The sequence below is a fragment of the Barbus barbus genome, assembly GCF_936440315.1.
Source record: "Barbus barbus genome assembly, chromosome: 44".
In the NCBI taxonomy this organism is placed as follows: domain Eukaryota; kingdom Metazoa; phylum Chordata; class Actinopteri; order Cypriniformes; family Cyprinidae; genus Barbus; species Barbus barbus.
In genome coordinates, this window is record NC_136722.1 from 21,683,536 (window position 1) to 21,704,290 (window position 20,755).

The 20,755-nt window shown below is 34.3% G+C and overlaps 2 protein-coding genes across 3 annotated transcripts in view; one reads left to right on the plus strand and one right to left on the minus strand.

Annotated features, from left to right (window-relative positions):
* The first annotated feature begins 278 nt into the window (after positions 1–278).
* LOC306863273 (autophagy-related protein 9A-like) lies at positions 279–16,112 on the plus strand. 2 transcript variants are annotated; one of them, XR_013783664.1, is made up of 16 exons: positions 279–335; positions 696–846; positions 1,032–1,075; positions 1,332–1,396; positions 1,492–1,662; positions 3,304–3,445; positions 4,072–4,820; positions 6,445–6,598; positions 7,773–7,952; positions 8,058–8,303; positions 9,595–9,833; positions 9,933–10,035; positions 10,111–10,189; positions 11,584–11,764; positions 11,906–12,082; positions 15,889–16,112. XR_013783664.1 is itself a non-coding variant. In XM_079406517.1 (15 exons), exons 2-14 carry the CDS (start codon positions 738–740, stop codon positions 11,742–11,744), a joined length of 2,442 nt encoding a protein of 813 aa, XP_079262643.1. In that variant the 5' UTR covers positions 282–335; positions 696–737; the 3' UTR covers positions 11,745–11,764; positions 11,906–12,443. The 2 variants fall into 2 exon arrangements, 1 of the variants encoding a protein (XP_079262643.1); XM_079406517.1 differs by lacking the exon at positions 15,889–16,112 and having other exon boundaries at positions 282–335; positions 11,906–12,443.
* Positions 16,113–16,315: 203 nt separating this feature from the next.
* Positions 16,316–20,755, minus strand: part of LOC306863275 (acid-sensing ion channel 1C) — a gene marked incomplete at both ends in the record, with an annotated part of 84,132 nt that continues 79,692 nt past the window's right edge. Inside the window, 3 exons of the mRNA XM_079406523.1 lie at positions 16,316–16,394; positions 18,971–19,006; positions 19,183–19,235. Of these exons, the coding sequence (XP_079262649.1) occupies positions 16,316–16,394; positions 18,971–19,006; positions 19,183–19,235 (168 nt within the window). The remainder of the gene's footprint in view (positions 16,395–18,970; positions 19,007–19,182; positions 19,236–20,755) is intronic.

Sequence of the window (20,755 nt, forward strand, 5' to 3'; positions counted from 1 at the left end):
TCTTTTTATTTTTCCGACTTTCATTTAAATACACATTTTATATTTGATTGTTGTTTAAAATGGTCATAATGAATAAATAAATGTAATATTTTAATATTATTTAATATTTTTAACCGTCCGTTGGTCAATGATTGACCTATTTTGCAGGTTGAATTGATTAAACAGAACTCAAATATAACCAACAAGGAAAATAGAGAATTATTTAAAACGTATAATCTTAAAATATAATTAATATAACATTTTACATTACATAATAAAAGTCTCACCGGATGTTTGTTGTCATATCTGTTTTTGTTGTGAAGAGCATCAAGGCGAGGATCATCCTTACTCGGATGGTGAGACCAATTTAGCGTTTTGCGTATTAAAATGCTTTCAGTATTATTTTAAAATAAATGTTTTCAATAAGGAAACCTCTACTGGACGATAAAAGCAAAAAAAGAGCAGTTTTGTCAGCAGGTCAACTCACTCCCGTTTGCAAACACTGCATAAAAATGGATAAATGTAATGTTCAATTATGTTGTCGTCGGTAACAGATGTATTTGTCTTTGTTTCTTTATAATAATGCAATCAACTCCATCCTTGACCTGTTTATAAACTGATCACGTGATTGTGATTTGATCAGAAAATAGAGACTTGAGCTAATTGTGTATTAGCATAGTGTTTAGTATGTTGTCCCATCTAATTCTGTTATTCAGGACCTATGGTGAGTATTATAGAGAGGTAGAATGTAAAACACGATGGCTGGTTTTGAAACGTACCAGGAGTATCAGCGAATAGAAGATTATGATGAAGACTCCCCTCCAGGAGAGGAAGATTTACTCATCCACGTGCCAGAGGGCAGAGGAGGTTATTATTGTTTACTTTTATACTATACATTATGACAAACAAATAGCAAGTGTCCAATATATTATTTTACGTTTAAAAGATTGTATAGTATAGTTTGTCTATAGTATAGCGCCTGCTAAATGATTAAATGTATAGTATTTTTTTTTATCATTGAACTGAATAACAATGTCTTTGTTACATTGCAGACCCATGGCATCATATCAAGAACCTTGACAATTTCTTCACAAGAATATCCTTTCAAAATATGAAAATAATATGCTTATTTCATAGGCTGAATAGGAAAATTCATGCTTTTTTAATGCATTTTTTACGCCCCCAAAATCAGCAGTTGAGCAATAGTTGTAAACTCCTGGAATGGTATAATTTCTCTTTTTCTTGAAAACACACAACAGGCATTAATATTATGTTACGCTCTGGCTACATTAATGGCTGAACAATGCTGTACTTCTTTCATTGGAATGCATTGGAGTCCTTGACATGCTCACATCTATCATTTCCATCAGAAGAATGGATTTGCCTGTATGGTGTTATCAGAGTTTTTTGAACTTGTGTAAGTCAGATTTATTTTTGCCTGAAGCATTCGTTCTGTTGCATACATACCACTCCAGAACTAATCCTGTCTGTTTTTTGCATTCCTATATTCAGGCAATTCCTGTTTGTGGTCACGTTTACAACTTTTCTCTTCAACTGTGTGGAATATGACGTTCTCTTTGCCAACCGAGTGGTCAACCACACGGGTCAGAGCCTCGGTCCACTGGACAGGAACAAGGTCACCCTTCCTGATGCGATTTTACCTGGCGAGCAGTGCACTGAGAGGTCAGTGTGTCCGCTTTGTACATGTGTGTCGCTGAGCGCCTTTATATTGTGAATTGAATTCAGCTTTGCTTGTAGCAATTTGTTAGTTACTATGCATTTTTTATTTATTTACATCCTTAACCAATTCAGTGTTTGTATCATTAGTTAAAACTATTAAAAATTGTTAAGAAAAATAAGGTTAAGTACTAAAAGTACAAAAATATGGACAAAAATAAAGCTAAAGAGAGATATAAAAAATAAAATAATAAAACAAGAAAAATGACAAGAGCACATAAAACAATTAATTGAAATAAAACTAAACTAAATTAAATGTTAGTATTAGATAAAAATTTTTTTAGATTGTTGTAAAAAAATACTAATGTTGCATTGGAAACTAACTGAAGTAAAATATTAAGTTGAAGTATAAAAATTATAAAAAAAATATAATACTAATTAAAATGAATAAAAAATATATAAAAAATGAAAACTAAAAATATACCAAAAAAGCTAATTCAAAAGATTAATAAATGCTATATTACTATACAAATAATATTAAAGTAACACTGGACCTATTTCAAGTATATTTTATAAATCCTAGTTTAAAAAAGTCTACATTTTTATTTTCACTGAAGAAAGCAAAGTTCAGTGTTTAAACCAGTTTTTTTGTTATTTTAAATATGTTTTAGAAAATAACAAATAGGTTTACTTTTTACAGCCTGCATCTGACAGACAGTTTTCTGATATTACGAATAACAATATTTTGGTATTGCATGTGAACCTTTATTGCAATACCTCACTAAAGGTTTGTATCACTTCAGGTTTGGACTGTATCTTAACGCAACAGGTTTTGTGCTCAGTTTTCAAAGTTGATATTGCCATTTCCTTGGTTTGTCAAGCTTGATTTCTGTAGCCGCCTGAAAGCAAACGTGCCCTAGAGCATTGGGTGAGAGTGCTGTTTTCGCGTAAAGGATATATTGCATCACACTGGGACTCAATTCAGCTTCACAGTGAAATTCACGTCATGTTCAAATAGTTCAAAACCTCGATCTGATTTGTCTCCTACGTCTCAGACAGTGGCTCCAAAATAAGCAAGCAGTAAACAAGCACCTGTTGGAACATCAGCAGAGGGATGTTCTGCTCTCACAGACGCTGCTGTTCTATTTCTGTGCTCGTAGATGATACTCAAACTGTGTATTACGTAGAGCTCATGGCTTTTAAATAGACACTGTCATGTTTTGGTCCATTTAACATTGAATAGCTGTTTTGCTCATTTCATTTTGCTCATTTTGGACACCTAGAGTTTTCATAGACAGACAGTCAGAAGAAATATACATATTTTACAAGTGTGTTGTTGACAGACACATATATGCGACACAAACATATTAATATCATAGCTGACTCATTTAGGAACATCTTGTGCTGTCATACATAATTAAGACTTAGTAAACATTCTCATTTGGTCTCATATTATTTTCGAAATCTATTTTCATTATGTTTCGCAACAAACTGCATTTGGAAGAGAGAAGTAAGTTATTCAAGCCCAAAATTACATTAAATCACATTAAATAAAATATAAGACTTTATTCTTATAATATCATGAATCATGAGCAATCCCACACTGTCACCTGCTGTCAATAGTGATGATCTTTCTCTCCCATTTAGGATTCAAGGAAACAGCTGGATCATATTTCTCTTGATAATGGCGGCCATTTTCTGGCTCTATCGGCTCGTGAAGGTGATCTTCAACGTGCTCAGCTACTGGGAGATCCGACAGTTTTATAAAAAAGCACTGAAAATACAGATGGTAAGATATGATCAACAACAATATTATAGTTTAAAGTGCGTATTTAACATGGTGTGTCTGGTTTTTCATAGTACACTTTTTTTCCTTTGGTAGATCAATTTAAACCGTTTTAAAAGTACAAATATTTCATGTTGTCTCTCAGTTAATAGTCATAAAATGGCATGTATAATAATAAAATGTAAACACATTTATTTAATTAAAACAAAATGATAATGTATATAATTTTTATGATTATATTAATTAATTTATTTTTAAATAAGTACAAATTTATATCATTAATTTTTATTTTTTTTGTTATTTTCATTTTATTAAAAAAATTTAAATATTTATAATAGCCATATATAATAATATAATCAGATACAATAATATAATCATAATTAATCACATTCTTCACGCCTAAATTAATATTAAATATTTATTATTTCATAAGTAAATAAATCCAATATTTATATAAGTTTATAAATTAACCAACTATTTATTTACTAAATTATATAAATATTATATATATAAAAATTTCTAAATAATATATTTTAATAAGTAAATTAAATGTATGCATTAAAATGTAATTATATATGAAACGTTGTTTATTTAAAACATTCTGTGTGTGGGTTTTTAATTAATTTTAGGATGAGCTCTGCAACTTCACGTGGCAAGAAGTTCAAGGCCGTTTGATCCACCTGCAGCGTGAGCAGCCCATGTGCGTCCAGAAGCGGGAACTTTCCGAGCTAGACATCTACCACCGCATCCTGCGCTTTAAAAACTACACTGTGGCCATGATCAACAAGTCCCTGCTGCCCGTCAGACTGCGTGTGCCCTTCTTCGGCGACACGATTTTCTTCACGCAGGGCCTAAAATACAACTTTGAGCTCATTCTGTTCTGGGGCCCTCTGTCGCTCTTCCAGAACAAGTGGAGTTTGCATCCCAAATACAAACGGGCAGCAAACCGGCAGGAGCTCGCCAAGCAGCTCAGCCGCATCATCCTGTTGATGGGTCTGGTCAATCTGCTGCTGTGTCCTTTCGTGCTGGTGTGGCAGGTGCTGTACGCGTTCTTTAGCTACGCTGAAGTCATCAAGCGCGAGCCGGGAAGTTTGGGGGCCCGGCGCTGGTCGCTGTTCGGCCGTCTCTACCTGCGCCACTTTAACGAGCTGGATCACGAGTTGCAAGGCAGGCTGGGTCGTGGGTACAAACCTGCCGCCAAATACATGAACGCTTTCGTTTCTCCTCTGCTGGCGGTGCTGGCCAAAAACGTGGCTTTCTTCTCCGGCTCGGTGCTCGCCGTGCTCATTGCTCTGACTGTGTACGATGAAGATGTGCTGACCGTGCAGCACATCCTGACCGCCATCACCGTACTTGGCTTGGTCATCACCATTACCAGGTATGTCTAGACTTTTATATTTATTCATTACAAGGACCATCGCAAGACATTTGCTGTAAGAGCCATATATATTTATTAAATATAAAAATGTATATTGTAAATGTAAATGCACACACACACACACACGTATATATATATATATATATATATAACACAACATGCAGTTTTTAAATGAAGGTTATTTTTTTTGAAGGGAAAGCAAAATCCAAACCCACATGGCCCTGTGTCCGAACTTTTTTGGAAGGTGTGTGTCCCATTACATCTGTCCCATTATATCGCAAACGCTTGATTGCAGTTGTTGCTGCTAAGGGTGGCCCAACCAGTTATTAGGTTTAGGGGCAAGCACTTTTTCACACGGGGCCATGTGGGTTTGGATTTTGTTTTCCCTTCATAATAAAAAACTGCATGTTGTGTTTACTTGTTATCTTTGATTAATATTTAAATTTGTTTGATGATCTGAAACATTAAAGTGTGACAAACATGCAAAGAAGAAAAAAACTCAGGAAGGGGGCCAACACTTTTTCACACCACTGTATATACATCACCACTGTGTTGTGCTTAAGAAATAGTAATGATCCTAAAAACAGGATTTATTTTCTTCATGCAAATCATAGTACATTTTTATTTTTGATAATTTTAAAAAAAATAAAGTTAAATAAACCTACAAACCAAAAAAAATGAATAATAAATGTTAAAATAACTGAAAAAAAAAAGAACTGGTGATTTAAAAAAAAAAATTCAAAATGCATTTAGTGCAGCAGCTTAAAGCAAACAAATCTCTCTTACATATGTTCAGAGATACGTTTTATTAGAATTTGTATTATTTTTATGAATTTTCTTCCAGGTATTAGATTATATTTAGACAACTCTCATTTAATAACTATTATTAACAATATACAGTCTTTTAAACAGAGTTAAAGAAAAAACAAGTGCTGATTTTGTTATTTTACTATTATTTATATACTATTATATTGTTAATAAATATTTTGAAATACTTAATATTTGTATTTTTTATTTGAGTTTTTGCATTTTAGTAATTTTGTTATGTGGTTTTTTATATATATATATATATATATATATATATCTTTCATTTCTGTATTTATTTTTTTCAGTTTTAGTAATTTAATATGGATTTTTAGTACTTATTTTATTTCAGTTACCTGCCAAGGCAACCGTTTTCATTTCATTTAAGTTTGTTTTTCTTCTAATATTTATATTTTATTTATTTCAGAATTTTTTAAATTAAGTTTAATAACAGTTTATTGTTATTAAACAATAAGCTGCTGTTTGCTGCCTGTGTAGAGTCTGTATCAAATCAGTGACTTGCGAAGCTTCATTTTGATAAAGATGCTGCCTATGTAGACAACAAGGCACCTCTCATTGTATTGGAACAGGGCATGAATGTGACATAGAACATATTGGTCCAACTACGTGAGGTAAAAGACAATTACTCTCCGCAGCTCTACCCAGCTGGCATCAGGTCAAAGAATAAGTGCTGTTTCATGTGTTGAGTTGACCTTGTTACACCCGAGCGTTATCATTCTGATCTGTACCGTAAACAGCACACTCTCAGCACCTGTTAGTCTGACCTGGCCTTCAGTAATACCATCTGACTCTCTTACAGGTCGTTTATTCCAGATGAACATATGGTGTGGTGTCCTGAACAGCTGCTTCAGTGTGTCCTGGCCCACATTCACTACATGCCCGACCACTGGAAGGGCAACGCCAACAAGGGCGAGACCCGTGACGAGATGGCACAGCTTTTCCAGTATAAAGCGGTGAGAACTGAATGACATAGGCAGATTATTATTGTTAGACATTATTTGTTATTTCTTAATTCATTCATTAATAAACACTACCATTTAAAGATTTGGGGTCGGTAAAATTATTATTATTTTTTTTAAAGAATGTAATACTTTAATTTAAGGACAAATTAATAGCTACAGCAAAGAAATGTATAGTGTTACAAAATAATTCTGTTTCAAATAAACTGTTCACGAAGAATAAAAAAAAATGTTTTCAACGTTGATAATATATTTCTTGAGCAGCAAATCAGCATATATAATGATTTTTGAAGGATCATGTGACTCTGAAGACTGGAGTAATGATGCTGAAAATTCAGCTTTGATCACAGGAATAAATTACAGTTTAAAACACATTCAAATAGAAAACAGTTATTTTAAATTGTAATAATATTTCACAGTATTATACTGTTTTTACCATATTTCTGATTAAATAAATACAGCCTTGGTGAGAATTCTTACTTGGTAAAAAAAATTAAAGAAATCTCTCTTTCCTAGCAAAGTGCATATTTTCAAGAATAGTTTTTATTTGCATTGGAATTATATTTAAATTAAGAAGAAATGTTTTTCTTCATATTCTAATAATGGATAGAAAGAGGATAAACTCTTAACTTGATGCAAAGTAATAAATATTAATTCCATGTAATATTTAAATCATTTATTTAGGCTTTAGTACAATCTCTAGCTAATCATTTCATTTAAAAAATATATTTTTGCTTACAGTATGTGACTATTTTAAAGTTTGAAAACCCTTTGAATTAGTACATGCTTACAGACAGAAAAATAAAAATTCACTAAATTAGAACTCAGATAATAACAAGGTTGCTCAATTTATATAAACATTTAAAAAATAATAAGAGTAGTTCAGATTTGACTTTTTAGTCTTACTGTTATAATACAGAGAGTCCGATGACTGAAAATGAGTCAGTCGGTTGTTTACCGCAGTTGAGTTTTCTGTGTTATTTGAAGTATGAAATGACACCTTACCGCTCTGCACCTGTTGTCTAGGAGTTTGTCTGATTTTGCACACTTGTTGTGTAGGTTTTAATCTTCACTGCATCTGTTCTCCAGCACTATTTCACACCTGCTGCACTGTTTTTATGAGTGCATCTCACTGAGTTGCTCTCATTTTTCTGCACCTGTCCTGCAGGTCTTTATATTGGAGGAGCTTCTGAGTCCCATAATTACCCCCTTCATCCTCATCTTCCCCCTGCGGAGCAAGTCTTTAGAAATCATCGACTTCTTCCGCAACTTCACCGTAGATGTGGCAGGGGTGGGAGACATTTGCTCATTCGCCCAGATGGACATAAGGCGCCATGGAAATCCACAGGTATCAAAGAGTACATGCATGCACGTTATTAATGCTTCAGCTCGCAGAAGTGTGTGTGGTTATATGAGAGCAGCTTCATGGTTTGTGTTTTTCCCTCTCGCTCAGTGGATGTCTGAAGGTCAGACGGAGGCCTCGGTGTACCAGCAGGCTGAGAACGGCAAGACGGAGCTGTCTCTGATGCATTTCACCATCAAAAACCCGCACTGGCAGCCGCCGCAGGAGAGCTCCGTGTTCATCAGCCACCTGAAGGAGAAGGTGCATCAGGACGCTCAGACAGGACCATCTCCTCAGCTGCTGCTGTCCGAGGCTCCTCTCTGCACGTCGCTGCTGTCCAATGAGTCTGCCACTGGTGTAAGTCACGCTTTATCATGTGTCCCACTGTCTTGACTGTATTAGAAGGATCCTCTGTTATCTGTTCCAATCAATGCAATTCACAACACATTTAACTGCTGTAAAGTTACTTACTAAGATACTAATGTTACACACACAAAAAAATATATATTTTAACATTTTTAGGCCCATTTTTGCTTTGACATTTTTAAAGATAGTTAAGATTTTTTTTAAATGTAAATCCTCATCAGGGTAAAAGAAACAAATAATGCCCTGATTTATAAATACTTCAATAATCGTTTTTGTCTTCTATTGCAATAATGGGATTTTTTGTTTTGCATTAATAGTGATTAACTGCTGTGAGAAAACTGCTTAATTGTCATAAAGAAATGCAAAAAATCTTGTTTAAAATTTTTCACAATTTATTTTCCTCAAAAAAATTTGTATAAAATATATTTTGTAAATGTGCAGTGATGAATCATGCAAGATCATACCAGGCACACTTACTAAAATATTTATTAAAATAAATATCGATATACATTACCATTCAAAATTTTTTTAAGGATTCTTTGATTAATAGAAAGTTCAAAAGAACAGCATTTGAAACAGAAATATTTTATAACATTATCACAATTAATATCTTTTAAAAAATATTGATAAAAAAAAAATAAAAGTATTCATTTCTTTCTGAATGAAAAAAATTAAAGTAATAATTCCTCAAAATCTTACTGACCCCAAACTTTTAAACGGTAGTGTAAGTATATAATAATTATGATTGTTTTAATTTATATCATTATTATTATTAATATATAATATTATTTTCTTATGTTTTTGTTATAATATACTGTACATCTAATTTTTTCCAATAGAAATAATCAAGTGTGTTTGACTGAAGCTTTAGTTTTGTCTTTCAAACTTCATCTGAATCTTTTTAAAGTAAAAAGTTGAATTCAAAATAATGATAGCTGCTGTGGTTCAATGGTTAACAGAGTAGGGCTTTTATTTATTGAGTGGGACACACTTAGAAACACTCCATTGCGAAGGGAAAATGAAAGAAAAAAAAAACATTTCCTCTGGCATTCAGGATATTAAAAAACCTGCCAGAGGACAAGAAATATTGACATTTCATTTTATGCGTCTGCATTGTTTCAGCGCTTGCTGCCAGATTGGTTGTTTCACAGATCATAATCCTGAGCGCAGAGACTGTAGCCATCTGCGTCTGCGGGGTTACATCTGCCTCAGCACTATGCCAGCTCATTTTTCACCTCTCTTAATGAGATGCATATGTTTTTGCATTATTTTTGATCTTCAGCCTGATAACCTGTTAGCCAGTGTGTTGGCTCACCCCGTACTGACCGCCTCCGGACTGCCTGGGAGGAACCGCCGCTTCGTTCCGCCAAGCAGCACGGCTTCTGCTGCCGCTAGTGTCCTGGCGTCCCTTTCGTTGTCTCAGCAGCCTCACACCGGCCGGTCTCGCTCACACACTCTCCTGCCGTCCCGACAGCAGCACGATGACACCATGTACTGCAGCGACCACACTGTGGGAGACAGGTAACACCTGAGAAAACTAATAATGACAAGTGGCAGAGCAATTTCTCTTTAGACTGCCCACACGGTTCAATTCAGATTCTGAAGTTACCTTTTCATTAGCATGTCTGCAAGTGACTCCCGGATGCTCAGCCAGTCTTATTCGACCCTGGCATCAGAGTTTGCATCAGCCGAGATGAGCCTGCACGCTATATACATGCACGAGGTGAGTGGTCACAACACACTCGAACAGCATTATAATCCAGTATAGTTTCCCAATACTTTTTGGCCTTTCCCTCAGGTGCATCAGCAAAAGACCCAGCATGCATCTGCACAGTTTCAGACCTCTGTGCCAATGAGGGACTTGAGCACCAACAGTGGTGAGTCCTTCGAATTGTCTCATGCATGAGATGCACATAAAATGACTTTCAAAATGCATCAGATTGCGATGGCCATTATTTGAGTATTTAGGCTGATGATACACGGGGCAACTTTTTTTGAGCAATGTTGCTTGGGCACTTTTCCATTGAGAATGGGTAACAAATTTCTATCTGGATAATTTAGATCGGTCTTGGGCCCTGCGTCTCACCTGGTTGCCCGTTGATGGCAACATTGCTCAAAAAGCTGCCCAGTGTATCATCAGCCTAACACTTTAAAACAACACTAAAAATGTATCAATTAGAATGGAAATATTGCTATTTGGCAGCACCTGAAAGCACACAGCTTACCACACACAGTCACCGTGGTGCTCAATGCATTTCTTAACAGATAAGACAGATAAGAGATTTGGTGAGAAAATATATTTCATTTTTACATACAGGTCAGATCATGATGAAAAATGTATTTAAAATATGAACGAAAAATATATGAGAAAGTAATTAGCAATTTTTTATGGAAATTTAATTTGAAATATTCTAACATTTTTACAATAGTTACATTTGTTAGCATTAATTAATGCATTAGGTCTCAAACTAACAATGAACAATTTTTTTACAGCATTTATTAATACATTTTCATTCAATTTTCACGTTTTAAAATGTATATAAATTTAATATTGTTAATTTATAAATATACTATTTGTATATAAATATTTGTATTTATTAATGTATAAATTATTAATTTATCAATAAACATTTTTTATTGCTAAATCATGATCAATATTTATACCGCTTGACCGTTAGCATATGTAAAAATTAATTACCATTAATATTTTGGAATTAATACATGCTGTAAAAGTATTTTTTTTGTTATTGCTAGTTCATGATACAGAAAGCATTAACAATTACTGACAGATTCAACCTTATAATAAAGTGCTGCTGTTTTACTAGGGATGTTATTCGACTAATCGATTACTTTTCAGATTATGGTTGGATGCTTTACAAGTTATTCAGTCGGACCTTTGCATAAGCGAGCATTTTTTGACCAGAACAAGCTGCAAACAGACCCAGACAGCAGAAGTTAAATCTTTGGTTTAATAACCCATTTTGCTAACCTTCATAAAAAAAGATTTTAGAAATATATTCATCACTCTTTACCACAAAGTTTAATTTTTTGACCATATTTAGGTGCTACTGTTTTTCATTAGGGGATGTTACTCAACTAATCAATTATTTTTCAGATTGTGGTTGGTTGCTTTAAAAGTTATTTCTTAACCAAAATAAGCTGCAGATACACCCAAACATTAAAAGTTGAATCTTTGGGTTAATAACTCATTTTGCATACCTGATCATGGTATAATTGTGAAAAAGGATCTGAAGCCACTTCTTTCTTTCAGCTCAAGGTCCTCAGATAGAGTCCGCACAGACAGTCACCTTGGTGCCGCCCACTTCTGGCCGCTTGGGCGGCTGGGCTGAAGAGGAAGAGGAGGAGCAGGCGGACGAGGAAGAGATAAACACTAACCCTGTGCCGGATCAGACCAGCAGAGGGAGCAGCTGAAGTGCCTTCAAACCTGTACAGTGCGTTTCGCATCATTCCGCAGGATTCAATTTGGACTCAAACTAGTTCATATCACTACATATGAAGATCTAATTAGCGTTTCAGTGCAAAATGATTTCATATTGCTGTTTTAACATCATTTCTCTTTCTCTGGTTTGCAGTTTTTGTTCATTTCTGGGAGTTGTGGCCTTACTTTGGTTTGACACCCTTTGATCAAGCATGTTGGGACGCCACGCCGAGCAAGCCGCTCAAGGAAGCCGTTCGGTTCTCTGGACGCACAGTCTTCCAGTTCAGAGGAACTGTGACGTAACAGACTGCCACTTCCCCTCCCTCGTCATGTCAGTTACATTTACATTTCAGACTGCTGTGCGAGTGTGTGTTTTGTTTTGTTCTATGATACAACAGGGTGACACTTGTTATACAGTATTTATTTCCATTTCATGCAACGTTTGTTTCATTTGGGTTAGAGCAAGTTATGTTTTCCACGTCTCTGACTCAAAGGCGAGTCGGGCAGTATTTACTTTTGAAGCGCTGCCTCGGTTTGCAGGATGAAAACATCCTTTTATCCTAGTTTTGCTAGTTTAATTTTTGCATTACAGCAATGGCGGACAGAAAATATCACTGAATGTAAAATCATACCAGTTGCCTCATGAGAAAAAAATGTATTTGTCAGTTATAAAACAAGATTTTTTTTCTTAAAGAAAATATAATATATAAAAAATTTTTTTTTAAATTTAACTTAAAAGTAATTCGCATTTTCAGACATTGACACATCAATAACCTTCTTAGCCTGAAATGAAAAAAAAACTGAGTTAAATTTAAACAAGAAAAAAAGATTTTAGCAATAAAACTTACCACGCTTTACCAAAAAGCGTTTGATGTAGAAGGGAACGCACAAAATAAATAAAAATGAAGTCTTATTTTTGCGATTTGTTTAAAACGTAGGTCTGTCATGAGAATTTCATCTACAGCAAAAAATATGCTAGTTTTAATCACATTAAAACATCTTAAACGACCATATGACTGCATTAAAGGATTTATTTAAATAATAAGAATGATTAACTATCAAACTGAAGATGTAGAAAAACAGATAAAATGTTTTAAAGCCAGACATTGGTCCCAATTCACAGCCATTGAGATATTATTTCTAGACTACTTGTTCAGTAGCAGATTAGCACATTATTTAACCACTTAAGAAGTTCAAATGAAACACTACTCAAGACTAAAGTCAATTTTTAAGGTGTTGTATTTTAGGATTTTTATTCTGTACCCAACCGATAAATCTCTTCCAGTGTGTTGAATGAAATATTACACATCTGACAGATGATCTTTCAAGCCGAATCCCAGAATTCATCAGTTTAAGCTGTTAATGTGGTGTGTCGGAGTCTGTGTAGACTGAAGGGTATGAGTTTGTGTGTGTTGCCTGCGTTAAGAGTTCATTCAGGTTTCAAACTAGAATCTCCCGTTATCCAGATCAAAATAGTTGTAACTAATGTGCTCTCTCAAAGCGCAGGAAAGTTCGGCTCTGTAATATATCACTATCACGAGAGCCTAAGGGCTTTTGACAGTTTACACATGGTGTATGACACTCTGGTCAGAGATATGCCCACAATTCATGTGAAACACTGAACTTCCTGTGGCCGGAGCGTGTCAGAAGCATTCAGAAATCATCTACTTGAAATACTGCAGTTAGAGAGTAGCTTAAAGAGTAGTTAATAAAGATAACGGCATCCATATCACACCCACTGAAATACCTCCGGATGTACCTTAAGACCGTGTATGTACAGTATTTATTTGTGTGGGACGTTATTGAGCGAACGCGATCAGGATGTAGTTGCAGACGTGCTGTTTGCAGTGTTACAGGATTGGAGGGGTTTTCCACACAAGACTGAACTGTGGAAGTGAAACACATTGTTTTACAGCTCTGTTATCTTAATGTTCTGTTGAAACAGTCTGGGGTCGGACTGTGCCAGGTGCTATATATATATGTATATTTAATTAGTTTCGATATTTATCGTTTTTTGTTGCGTTTTGACTTTTTTGTCTGATCAAAATAACACTAATCGAAAAAATAAACCATAGCAAAAGCGGGATTTGCTGTCTTGGTTTATCTTTGCAAGCACCAGTGCTATTCTAGTATTACTTGTAAACAATTGTAGTAATGCCATATTTTTAATAACAACACTGTCAGGCACATATGACAAAGACAATAAAACATCAACATATAAACGGACAAAAGCAGCACTGGATCACATACAGAATCAACAGGCAGACAACATGTTAAGAGATGGTTAAATATATTGTTTAATATACTGGTTCATTTACATGTCACAACTCTCTGTTTTAAAAGTGTGATACCTGTACTAGAAATCCCATTGTAGTTTATATAAAACAATACAATAATACATTGTAGCTTAAGTGCAGAAAACATGATGGAAGATGATATTTGCCTTTTACCATATTGCAATGTACTGTAGTGAAGCTGAAGCACCCCAAAACGTACTTGGACACTCGAAAATGTCACTGCATGAGAACCATTTTTCAACCAACAGGCCCCAAGGTGTTTTTATTTCATCACATGAACGATGAACATGATCCATTAAGATATGAAACCCCTTTTGTCTATTGTTTTACCATTTAACACCTAACAACTTCATTTTGTGAAATGTTTTGCTTTGAAAGTGTGCTTGTGCTATATTTCTTTAAAATAAATGCCACATGGTTTGATCATTTTATCTAATGCAATGACATCCAGACATTTTTATAGGAATAGTTCGCCCAAAAATGAAAATTTGCCATGCAAGATGTAGATGAGTTTGTTTCATTGGAACAGATTTGTAGAAATTAAGCATTACATCACTTGCGTTACATGGATCCTCTGCAGTGAATGGGTGCCGTCAAAATGAGCCCAAACAGCTGATAAAAACATCACAGTAATCCAAATAATCTGTAATAAATCCATCAAGACATTTTTAACTTCAAACTGTTGTTTCCAGTTAAAATACCAGTCCATAATCCATAACGCTTCCTCCAGTAACAAAAGTGGTATGTATCAGAAGAGATGGGTTATTATGGACAAGTATTTTAGCCTGAAGCAACAGTATGAAGGTATAAACTGTTTTAATGATGGATTTGGTTCTTGCAAACACACAGTAGTTAATTGATGGACTGGAGTGGTTTATCAGCAGATTGGACACTCATTCTGACGGCACCCATTCACTACAGAGGATCCATTGGTGAGCAAGTGATGTAATGCTACATTTCTCCAAATCTGTTCTGATAAAGAACCAAACTCATTTATATCTTGGATGGCCTGAGGGTGAGAAAATTATCAGCACATTTTTAATTTTTATTTTGGGTGAGCTGTTGCTTTAAGTGTCCAGATACTTTTTGGGCTATATTTGAACATGTATATCTGAGCAGTTCATGCAAGAAAAAGAAAACACTGTAACTTCTAGGTTGACCCCCAAAACATAGTTAGAGTAATATGTCAAGTTTTTCAACTGTATCATCTAAAATAATTGAATATTTTCTAGTGGATGTGGAACTGATCTATTGTTAATGCTCATTATAACTAATATGAGCGCGTAACTCGTCAAGAGCTTTTCAGCGACTGATGATTTGATTTTCACATCAACACATCGCATACAGTCTTTGCCACTTAAGGTAATGAATTCGCTGCTGGAGGAAACAATCTGATGAATGGGTTCACATTTGGGATTGGATAAGTGAAGCTTTACAAACAGAATGCATCATTCGTAAATCTAAATAGTACTCCGTAACATCAGCGTGTCGAAATAAAACGGCATGATTGCTGGTAACTCAGGTTGTACCAAAAGCATCTGGTTCCTTCTGTTTACCAGACAGCTAATAATTAAGACTTGAAGGTAATATACGGTATACATTAACACATTATGCATATTATTGCACTTATATACACAAAATATGAACAGAGACAAACAGTCTGAATGTTTACTTATTTTCCGAGTAACGTTACTATCGCAGGGCTGAATTCAGTCAAACCGCGGTTAAAGCTCAGACGATTATTGTACAAAACAAAAGTGCCAAAATAGATTTAAACCTTGGCCAAACCGACTGTGTCTATAACAATTTTTGTGCAATATTAAAATGCTTTCTTTTTCAGATTCGTTTAAGGCGGCTTGATCAAATTAGGCCCACAGTGTTCGTACAGGATTCAGAAAAGCACAGAGGAAAAAAAATACTCTCTCAGATCAAGTACAAATACTGTCACAGTATTTGTACGTTTGAAATCGTCCGAAAAGAAAATGGCATGAAATCTACCAGGATTTTCCACAATGTCAAACAAACAACAGTTGTGATGTTAATAAAACCTGAGTTTTGTTTTGGAAGTGTTGCCTATTTGTACTTGATGATGATATATATCGATTCTATTCAGGTGTTTTTTAACTATTTAACATGTACATTTTCGTGGACTTACACTTCTTTTGGAGTCTATCCAATATATATTTCACAGTTTTCCGTCGTATCCTAAACTGTCCCGCCGAGATCCTGTCACCTGCGTCATCAACAAGCGAATTCCTCGAAGTTGCCTATAGCCGGGTGACTAGGTAGCACGTTCGGCGCGAATCCGAGACTGTCCGAGTGACTCCGGAGTGTGTCGCATGTGCTCTGAAAGAAAGGAAATGGGAGATTTCGGGGGGGTGGGAGGGATACCAGGAGATCAGATGAGGGTTGAGATGAATTCATGTCATTGATACCCATTAATAACAATGGAAGTAAGTATGGGAGTGAAATAAACAAGGGGATGTGAATAAAACGCGGCAGCAAGCAGAACGTCAATAATGAAGAATGCATGTCAAGTTGGATAAAAATAAGGGAAAAAAAATAAAATCATGGGTATGGATGGAGGGGAGTGGGGAAGGAAGAAATTTTCTTAGTTTTTTTTCTGTAGCTCAGGAAATCTACCAGCGAACTTTGCAATCACAACAAATAGAAATAATTCAGTGTCAATTCAGTGTACTCACTGTATGTAGACCTGTGATGACACCACAAAGAGATGCATCTAGTGATGTTATTGAACACCGGTCTCATCACAATAAAACAATGGAAGCATTTAGCCTTTCACGCTCAAATTTGGATCAAACTGCATAAATCTATGGATTTATCTTCCCCCTTGAATTTATAGTAAAGTTACTATTAAATTTAATACATAAATATAAGCTGTTAAGTTTTATAAAGACATTTTGTTGTGGATTTCTTGAATAGATTTTTAAGTTCCTAATTTCTATATTTGAAAGTGTAAATTTATATATTCAGGTGCCATGCTGTTGATTGGCACATTATCATTTTACTAGCTCTTCAGTTTGTAAAAGCAAGAAAAAATAAATTAAAGAAAATAATGCAGCTTGTATATCTGTATATTATGTATAAATAAAATAACAAATGCAATTTGTACACACATATATATATATACACACGCATAAAATTAAATAAATTTAAATGCAGCTTGTATATTTGTTTAAATACGTCTATTAATTATAGTATATATAACAATGTGCTTTATATGAGCTGTAAATTTGAGCATTAGTGAGTGATTTTACATACTATAGGTTTAAAAAAAACTGTATTTTTTGGATAAATAAAATGCAGTTTGTATATTGTATATAAATTAACAAAACTATGTGTGTAATTTTAATGTTTATCCAGGTGCAATGTCATTGCATCATTGTGCATGTAATTTGTGCTCGTTTTAATGAACTGAGAGACGAATTGAAATGATCTGTGGTAATTAACAGCACATCGCATATGCTAAAAACATATTCATCCGTATTCAAATGTTTCAAAAAGCCCCTGTATTTCGACTGCTAAAAAATAATATGATAAAAAAAGAAAAACCGCAGTTTCACAAAGAAACACAGCAGCAGTAATTCCTCTGGCAAGTTGGCTTATTTTTCATATTTCATAAGCCGAAGCTTGTAGACAGACTTATGAAAGGTGTCGTTGGGTGAAAATAATTGCTCTGTCTGAAATAAACCAATAAAGCTGCAGCTCTGGGACGCTCGGCTCCTCTTTGCCTAGCATTTTCTATATCATCCTATGCTTTGTTTATCACTAAAATATTCAAATTAGTTCTTGGATCGCAGTCTAATATATAGTGACTACACACAAATTTATTTCATGTGGGTATGTTAAATATTCATGCAGTGAGCCGTATGCAGGAAGAGTGATATAAATGGGAACTTTCTCATATAAGATGTCATTTTCCATCACATTTCCACCTTGTTTCATCATTCATCTGTCTATCAGAAATCATCAAATTCTTCAAAATAGCTTCAACCAAATATATATTATCTAAATCTTGACCTTTCACTTAGACAAACCTTTCGACATACAGCATGTTGCTCATATAATAATGATGCCCTGGTGTCGGCGCTATAGAATACATTTAGTATTGAAGGCAAAAACGTACAAAACACTTCCTGTCTCCAGACCATATCTTTAGGCTGGAGGCATTTACAGCTGTTAAGAACATAAGCCTGTGAAATTCAGTAAAAGTAATCTTACTGTCACTTATTTTTTTCTTTCTTTAATGTTGAGATGAGGTTTTAAACATTTTTGCAGACCATATATACACTATTTTTCAAAAGTTTGGAGTAGGATTTTTAAAAGATGTCTCTCATTCTCACCGTGGCTGCATTTATTTGATAAAAAAAATACAGTAATATTGTAAAATAAATATTACTATTTCAAATAAATGTTTTCTATTTGAATATTTTGTAAAATGCAATTTATTTCTGTAATGAAATGCTGAATTTTCTACAGTCTTCAGAAATCATTGTAACATGCTGATTTGCTGCTCAAGAAACATTTATTATTATTATTATTATTATTAATGTTGAAAACAGTTGTGATGCTTCACTTATTTTTCCGGATTTCTTTTAATAAACACAAATTTAAAGAAAACAAATAATTCTAACACTGTAAATCTCTACACTGTCATTTTCAACCAATTTAATTGACTCGTTTTTATATTTTATTTTGATATTTTACATATTTTAATATACGTGTAATTTCACTGACCCCAGACTTTTGAACGGTAGTGTAATTAAAGTACAAAAATATATATATTTGGTGTAAAACAGCAACATTTTTAGGAAAAATAAACAAAACATATCGGGAGGAAAACAGAGATAAAAAAAAAGACTGAGAATAAAAGCAAAAGAAAGCTACATTTGTCGTTTTACCTGAACTTCTGCAAAACATCATCTCCATCTTGAAAGCTACAGGGTTTTGAAAAAGGGATCTTAGAATGCGTAACAATGACATTTGTGCATGTCTAGAACTATTGACATTAAATGTCTCGAAGGGAAAAGACTCTAAATGGTGTGAATAATGCAAGGATTTTAAAAAAGGACACAATGAAATGCTTCTGCAAGATTATTAATGGCGGCGCTACCTGGGGACATGGTTAGGCGTGACACCAGGGCTGGTGGGATTCTCGGGGAAATCCTGGAATAAACATGATGGAAAGAGATGAAGATGACCAAACCCAGGCTGAGGCCAATTCACTTCCAACTTACTGTATTGTAAATAGGAAACTAAATATTTCTCATTAAATAAATACATTTAAATATATTTACTAATTAAATATATTTAAAAATATGCAATTACATTTATATAAAAATAGATTTGAAATATTTTTCATTTATTTGATTTGAAAATGAGTTGACCTTCACCAGATTTATGACAAAATAATACCGTGCTGAAAAAGCAATGGTCCAGCTGTTTCTGTAAAATATGCATTTTTTAAACTATTTAAAGATGAACATTTGACCCACTGCTCCAGGTGTGTGTTCACGGTGTGTGTGTGTTCACTGCTGTGTGTGTGCACGTTGGATGGGTTAAATGCAGAGCACGAATTCTGAGTATGGGTCACCATACTTGGCTGTATGTCACTTCACTCACTTATTTAATCAAATTATCTTAATGGATGGTAATAACTGCTAAACTTAATATATAACAATAAAAAAATCATGTGCATACTTTATAGTGGTAAACATTTTGAATACCAAACTCACCTAAACTAATTTCACCATGTTAATTCTGAAGTCTTGTCAGTGTATCTTAATGTTTAATCAGTGATGTCCTGGTGCATGCTGGGAAGGGGTAAATGATGGATTCTTTAGTCTGCTATGGTATGATAATGGTGAATGATGCTGATGTTGTGGTACAGTATTTAAATGTTCTGTCATATTGCAGTTTGCTCATTTAAAAATGAACATTCGGTCATCATTTACTCAACTTCTGCAACAGCTCTTTATCATACAGCAGCGACACAGCTGTCAAGTTTCAAAAACATCCCCATAAAAAGAGTCCTTCTGAAGTCACTGTCCTTTATAAGAGCTTGACTGACAGCCTCTGATGTCTCCGATTACATGCTTTCGCTTTACGCAAAAGAACACAGAATATCATCTTTTGTGTTCCATGGAAGGAATAAAGAAAGTCAAGCAGGTTTGGAATGACATGAGGATGAGTAAATGATGACATATTTAATGTTTTTGTAAAAAAGCTGATCTGAACACTGAAAAAAAGAAAAGAAAAAAGGCTTCTTGGATGAAATATTATCCTGTCGTGGAAAGAAACTAAAAGAAACCAAAATGTTCTTGGTAATAATGAATTTATAACTTCCGTTTTTAAGTAAATAAATAAAATGAACACTACTTCACTAACAGAGTCTTATATATTGGGGGCAAAATAAATATTGGAAACACAATATTGGTGGACGTCTCAGTCCCATTCTTCCTTTCTCATCCCTAATTTTCTGTCTACACATTTCTTTTATATAAAATAAATAAAAAGTTCCAAAAATAAAATATTAAATACAACTAATGTATGGCCTGCAAGGACAGAGTGAAAACATATATAATCCTTAATACCTGGGCTGTGAATATTAATTAGATGACATGAGTTTCACTCTGAAGTCCTAACTGATTTAATGAAGAGCACAGATCATCTGATCTAAATCAAGG